This window comes from Elephantulus edwardii, unplaced genomic scaffold (assembly GCF_000299155.1).
Source record: "Elephantulus edwardii isolate Elephantulus edwardi_28Jun2011 unplaced genomic scaffold, EleEdw1.0 scaffold00151, whole genome shotgun sequence".
In the NCBI taxonomy this organism is placed as follows: Eukaryota; Metazoa; Chordata; class Mammalia; order Macroscelidea; family Macroscelididae; genus Elephantulus; species Elephantulus edwardii.
The window spans coordinates 4,882,732-4,890,028 of NW_006399901.1; the positions used below are offsets into that span (position 1 = coordinate 4,882,732).

The 7,297-nt window shown below is 51.1% G+C and overlaps 1 protein-coding gene across 1 annotated transcript; it reads right to left on the bottom strand.

Moving 5' to 3' along the window:
- Positions 1–1,969: 1,969 nt before the first annotated feature.
- On the bottom strand, positions 1,970–6,850 carry SELPLG (selectin P ligand). Its single transcript, XM_006894895.1, has 2 exons — positions 6,703–6,850; positions 1,970–3,231 (listed from the first exon to the last, which is right to left on the bottom strand). Exons 1-2 carry the CDS (start codon positions 6,848–6,850, stop codon positions 1,970–1,972), a joined length of 1,410 nt encoding a protein of 469 aa, XP_006894957.1.
- Positions 6,851–7,297: the final 447 nt, after the last annotated feature.

Here is a 7,297-nt window from a genome sequence, read left to right on the forward strand (position 1 = left end):
GTATGTCAGACAAAGCTTCAGAATCCTTGCCTCCAAGGAGCAGCCTGGCTTCACCCTCTCCAGGATGAACCTGTTTGTTCTCTTAGCAGTCCATGGTCTATTCAATACTCTTTTCCAGTACCACAGCTCAAAGACATCGATCCTCCTTCTATCATCCCTAGTCATTGTCCAACTTTCTGACACATAGCAAGTAATTATGAAGACCATGGCCAGGATCAGGCTCACCTTAGTCTCCAGACTGACATCCATCAATCCTCTTCAGTACCCTGGAGAGGTCCCTGACAGCAGACTTTTCCAATGCAATTCGTCTTTTCATTTCCTGGCTGCTAGTACCAAGAGTGTAGATTGTGGAGCCAAGCAAAGTGAAGCTGTGAACAATCTCAATCTCTTCAGCGTTTGCCATGATGCTGCCAATCGGCCCAGTGGTGAGAATCTTTGCTCTCTTGATGTTGTGCTTCCTATAGGGCTCTGATGGCACAGCGGTCAAGCGCTCAGCAAACGGCTGAAGATTTGAATGCACCAGCCGCTATGCCGGAGGAAGCCGTGGCAGCCTGAATCGGTAGAGATCCAGCGTTAAGAACCCAATGGGGAAGTTCTGCTCTGTCTTCTGAGGTAGCCAAGAGTGAGAACTGACTCAATGACAACGTTTCCCTTTATCCTACACAAAGATGACAAGAAGGTACTCAAGGGGCCCTGGCGGAGAGAACCTCTGACTGGACGGTCAGCTATGCGTTGGTTCTCATTGGACGTTTGAAATCTGAGATAGGTGGTATGATGGATTATGTGGTGGGCTGTTAACTAATAGGTTGGAAATCCACCAATCACTCTGAGGGGGAAAGATGAGACGTCTGCTCCTGATGACATTTCCAGGCTTGGAAATCTGATGGAAAACCATCGCGAAGTATATCTGACTTGATGGTAGTGAATTTTCCTGCGGTGAAGGTATTTAGAGAATGAAAAACATTGGTTTGAATCCTAGCTTTGCCATTAACCGAGAGCTGGTCCTTTTGCTGCTCTAAGCCTCAGTTTCCCCATCTGCCTAAAGGGAGTAATGGCAACACCCACCTCCCAGGGATGAGATGGAAGTTGTGCGTGAGCTTCAAGTGAGGCAACGCATACACTCCCAAACAGGGCAAAACCCAAACCACTAACTTGCTGTCATCGAGCAGGTTCTGACTCCTGGCTGACCCTCCACTGGGTTTTCCAAGGCTGTAAATCCCAACAGGAAGAGATTGCCCATCTTTCTCCAGAGGAGACAGAAAGGATTTGACGAGCAGTGCAACTCCTTAGGGACAGGTCCCCAGAACGTAAACCAAGCCCACCCCTTGAGTTGATTTTAGCTCACGGGCTGCCAGCCTTCCTGTTCTACCCAGCACAGAGGGCTTTCATGGACACAGGACTTTCAGTGCCCAGGAAGGAGGCCAGACAAGCCAGGATGGTCACCATGCGCTCTAATCAAGGATCTGCAAATTCACAGTCAAATGCAGCCCACCACTAGCTTGTCAATAAAGTTTTATTGGCACATGGCCACGCCCATTCAGTTAAAGCTATCACTGCTTTGACACTATGGCAGAGCTTAGTAGCTACACAGAGACCCTGTGGCCCCTAAAACCAAAAAGCCAAACCTCTTGCTGTCAGAGTCCCTCCTGGCTTATAGTGATACAAGGTTTTACAAGGTAAATTGCTTCAAAGGGTCTCAGGGTCAGTCCTCCCTTCCTCCCATAGCCTTGGCCCTTTCTGAGTCCCCAAGATGTTCTTTTCATCTAAGAGGCAAGTTCGCAGGCAATAGAGTCAACCAGGCCATGGCAATCAATTGAGGAAGTTCACCTCTAGGTCTTGCTTATGGGGCTGCCGATGTCCCCTCCCCACCGTCTCCAGGCCCAACTGTGTCTAAGAAGGCCAGACTTAGAGAAGACGAGGCACTGGGTGGGCATATGGCAGGACGGCTCCTGCTCTGGGATCCACATTGCTAAGGGAGGAAGCTGTGCAATGTGAGGTCGTCCCCGTTGCGCTCCTCCCCAGGCTCCGGCTTGCTGCCCTGGCCCTGGCCCTTGGTGACGTTGGGCGGACCCCCGTTGGCCGCAGCGTTAGGGCCCTCACCTCCCTCAGGCAGCAAGGATGAGATGCAGACCATCTCGGAGGGGGAGTAGCTGCGGACGGGATATGTGTGGTTCTTGCGTGACAAGCGAATGGCCAGTACCACGGTGCACACGAGGAAGATTGTGGCTACCAGGGCCAGGATGAGGATGGCCAGCAGGCACTGCTTCACAGGGATGCTGTTGGGGAGTCCCGTGGGGTTGGGGGCCACAGAGCTTCTGGGGGTCACACCCTGCCCGTACTTCCAGTGCTTGATGGCATCAATAGACCTATTTACTGTCCCAAAGATATCACTGTGGGGACCAGAGGACATGGGGAGGGACACAGTTGGGAGGCTTGTGGTAGCAGAGTCTATGGTCCCAGCCACTGTGGCTGGAAGGTCCACAGAGACTATGGTGGTTGGCGCAAAGGAGGAGGATTCTGTGGGTGGGACCTCGGTTGTGGGCTGGTCTGAGGGCGTGGCCTCAGTGGTGCGTGGTTTGGTGGGCGGGACTTTGGCGGTGGGTTGTTTGGTAGGCGGGGCCCCAGAGGACAGTGGTTCCGTGGGCGGGGCATCAGGGGTAGGTTGTTCAGTGGGCGGGGCCTCGGTGGTGGGTGGTTCTGTGGGAGAAGCCTCTGTGGAGGGTGGTTCAGTGGGTGGGGGCTCTGTGGTAGGTGGTTCTGTGGGCGGGGCCTCAGTAGTGGCCACTTCTGTGGTCAGGACGTCTATTGTGGAGAACTCTACAGTGGAAGGGATTATAGTGACCAGTTCTGTGTTAAAAGAGTCCTGTGTTTCAAGACTCCCCTGTGTGACCAGGTCAGTGCTCAGGTCCCCCGCAGCTGTCCCTCCTGTGCCCTGGCCAGCAGAGTCATTCGTCCCAAGCCCCACACTGTCTGGCTCTGGGGTTCCAGGCCCCACAGGGCTTCTCGGCTCCTTTGTCCTCATTAGGGCTGGAGCCTCAGAGCTGTTTTCGAGCATTTCCGGAGGTTCTGTGTTATACAATTCATAGTCTTCGTCAGGGAAGTAGTCTGGATTCTCCTGGATCTGTCTCCGCTCCCGGGCCAGTAGCAGGTCTGTGGCTTTCCAGGCTCTGGCCTTCCAGCTGCCAGGGCCCAGGAGGGTCAGCAGCAGGAAGATTTGCAATGGCATGGCACCTGGGGGGACAGAGACAAAGGGCATCAGACCAGCTTTCACCCCTGGGCCTACCTAGCACCCTCGACCACCATGATGGATGCCTGAGAAGCTGTCTGTGACAGGCATGTACTCACCTTGTAACTTCCTCTCCATCCAGCAGCCAGGACCCAACACACACCTAGTGCCCTGTAGACTTCCTGCAAAGCAATCATTATTACTATTGACTGCTGCTCTTGTTGTTGTTATGGGCCATCAAGTCGTCTGCGACTCTTAGTGACCCTATGTACAGCAGCTGCCTTGTTCTGAGCCAGTCTCACTGACTCTGACACACCTAGTCCCATTACCCCAATTACTGTCTCAATCCACCTCATCTGGGGTCTTCCTCTCCTGCACTGGCCCTCCACCCTTCTGAGCATGATGTCTTTCTCCAAGGATCGGTCGCTCCTGGCCACGTACCCAAAGAATGTGAGACGGAGCTTCAAAATCCTGGCCTCCAAGGAGAAACTTGGCTTCACCCTCTCCAAGACAGGCATATTTGTTTTCTTGGCGGTCCAGCACCACAACTCAAAGACATCAATTCTTCTTCTATACTCCTTAATAATTGTCCAGGTGGCATAGTTTATTATATCAGTCACGCAGCTAACTTAAAGGTCAGAGCTTCAAAACCACCAGCTGTCTCTGAGGAGACAGATAGGAGTCTCTACCCAGCAAGATTCAAACCTCAGGATTGATTAGTTATTGTGATTAATTAATTACACTAATTATTGGTTGTTAGGATCAATCCTGGAAGGACATCATGCTCGGAAGGGTTGGAGGGACAGCGCAGGAGAGGAAGATGCCACATGGGATGGATTGATGCAGTAACTGGGGCAATGGGGTAGGTGTGTCAGAGTCAGTGAGGCTGGCTCAGGACAAGGCAGGCTTCAGAGCTGCTGTAGGTTGCTACGAGTTACAGGCAACTCGACAGCACATAACAACAATCAATGAGAGGGAGCTCTGGTGGCCTATTGGCAAGAAGTTGCACTGGCAACTCAAACATACATGGTTCAAATCCACCAACTGCTCCTCAGAAGAAGGATGGACAATCTCCTCCTGTGTGATTAACTGCCTCTGAAAACCCTCTGGAGGGTCAGCCGTGAGTCAGTCCCAACTCAATGGCACATAGCAATCAATCAATGGTAATTATTGTTAGGTGTTGTTCAGTTGATGACAACGTATAACAACCCTAAGAACCACAGATCTGAATCTTGCCCTCTCCTGAGCAGCCCCCACCACCTCGCCACGCTCAGGTACATTGTGGTGGCCACTGTGTCTGCGCATCTTGTTGAGAGTCTACCTTTCTTTCCATGTTGCTGATGTTGATTGCCTTCAAGTCGAGTTCATAGTGACTCTATGAACATAAGGCCTGAAGCCACTCTACAACTATCAACATTTATCAAAGAGTTTCCGGAGGCATGTTGTTTAGGAAGTGGATGTTACTCCTGCTTCCAAACCTGTCATGTCTTTCCAGGTAGTGATATAAAATTAAATGTGCCTGAGACAATACATACAATATCATAAAACAAAATAGATACGAATGAGAATGCATATAAATGAAAACCCCACATGATCTCACTCAAAAAAGAAAGATGTAAAATGGGGGGGGGGATTTACAGCCTCAGAAACCCGCTGGACAGCTCTAAATCCGAATTGATTCGACAGTGGTGGGTATGGTATAATAGCAATGAAACCATCCAAGGCTGGAGTCTTATGGGAGCTGTGGTGCCCTAGTGATAAGAAGCTGTTCTGTTAATCTGAAGGCGTGTGGTTCAAATCTACCAGCTCTTACATGGGAGAAAGATGGGCAATCTACTCTCATGCGACTTCTTATTGTCGTTATGTGCCTTTCAGTCCCTTGAAATTTACAGTAACCCTCCATACAACAGCTCTGAACCTTGCTCTCTCCTGAGCCAACCTCACTGTCTCCGACACACCCACCCTCATTACCCCAGTCACTGAATCAAGCCATCTCATCTAGGGTCTTCCTCTCTTGTGCTGTTCTTCCACCCTCCTGAGCATGATGTCCCTCTCCAAGGACTGGTTCCATCTTGCAACATGTCTAAAGTGTGTCAGATGAAGCTTCAGAACCCTTACCTCCAAGGAGCAGCCTGGCTGCACCCTCTCCGGGACAAACTTGTTTGTTCACCTAGCAGTCCAGTCCCCAGCACCACAGCTCAAAGGCATCAGTTCTTCTATCATCGTGAAAACTCAATGGAGGGTCAGCTATGAGTTGGTTCCAACATGACAGTACACAAATAACAACAACAAAGGCTGAGGTTAGGGACCTAGGGTGAACAGGTGTACAATTGGAACAGGGAAGGCTATGACAGCAGCTACCGCCCAAAAGGTCCGTACCAGGCCAATATTTACTGGGCACCAGGCAAGGGCCCAGAGAGCTCTGGTGGCCTAGTCTGTTGGAGATTGCACTACCAACCCAAAGACTACACCTCTCCGGTGGTTGGGACCCACCAGCGACTCTGAAGGAGAAAGATGGATGCTATTTACAGCCTCGGAAACTGGCGAGGCTGAGCTATAAGTTGGCTCCAACTTGAAGATGATGAGTTGTTTTAGTTTGCGCCTGGGCCCCAGAGTGAGGACATCAGCGCTGACATCACACAAAAGCATTATTGAGTCCCAGCTCTGTCCTTCACAAGTTGTCTGCCTGTGAGCGGGAGCTTGTCACAATGAGCCCCAGTTTTCTCAACTGAAAAGTGGGCTAACAAACAGCACTAAAGCAGAGGACCAGTGAAGATGATCAAGATCATTAATGAAACAGATTTAACACAACGTTGGATTCAAAGCGACCAATGAGCTGGACCAGGTATATTTCATTCCATTACACATCAGGTTCCAAGAGTTGAAGGCAACCAGTCCTTGGAGAGGGACATCATGCTTGGAAGGATGGAGGGACAGCGCAGGAGGGGAAGACCCCGGATGAGATGGATTGACTCAGTGACTGAGGTAATAGGGGTGGGTGTGTCAGAGATAATGAGGTTGGCTCAGGATAGGGCAGGGTTCAGAGCTGTTGTACACAGCATAGCTATGACTCGGCGGCACATAACAACAATATTATGCCCTGCCTCACCAGGCTGTAGAGCAAATACAGTGATGTGGTTTCAAAGGTTCCAGGCTCGCAAAATAAAGGCAAAAACAAACCCGTTGCCATGGAGTTGGTGCTGACTATGGCAAGCTCTTGAGTTACAGAGAGCAGCTCCATGGGGTTTCTTGGCTGTCATCAAAGCGGAAGATGATTGAGGGGATGGCTCATGGATTCAGGTCACTAACCTTAGACTGACAGTTGAGCACAGATTGCTTCTTTTGTCCCCTGTCTGCAGCCCAAAGAGCCCCCCCCCAAATAAAGTACCCCTCACTGGATATGGCTTAATCCCCTCACAACATCTCATGTTGTTACCTTTATAACCATTCTTTGAAGCTGTATGAACCCATTTTACAGATGAGGGCCCTGAGGCCTAGAGAGCGTGAAACAATGTGCTCAAGGCCACACAGCTGTTCAATGGGGCTGAGCATGGGTGTCGCGGCTGTGGTGTCTCCTTGCTCGGGTGCAGGGGGTGTGAAGATGAGTGCAGGGAGGATGTGCATGGTTACAGGCAAGGGTGAGGCCGGCCACAGAGACCAAGCCCTAGCTTTCGTCTTATCCTCCATGATTCAAGCCGCCGGAGGCACCACCTTGTAAGAAGCCACCAGAAACCAGCAGACAGGTCAGATCTGGCTCCCTTCCTTCTGTCCCCGCCTCCAGGAAGTGGCTGGGAGCTCAGCCTTCCAGGAACCAAGAGGTGCCCAAGGGGGTGGTAGGTGCGAGTCTTGTCAGAGTTAGGAAATGACAGCTCTGAGCTGGGGACTCCCGCCAAAGGCTTTTGCCCCCGGGGAAATGAGGCAAAGTTAGATCAGCCAGTGTTCCTCCCAGACAGGAAATCACCTTGGTTGCCAAGAACCTCAGTTGTCCTAAAGGCAGGTGGAATGGCAAAAGTATGTGTGCATCTGTCTGTGTGTGTGTGCATGCGTGTGTGCATGTACATAGTGTGTCTG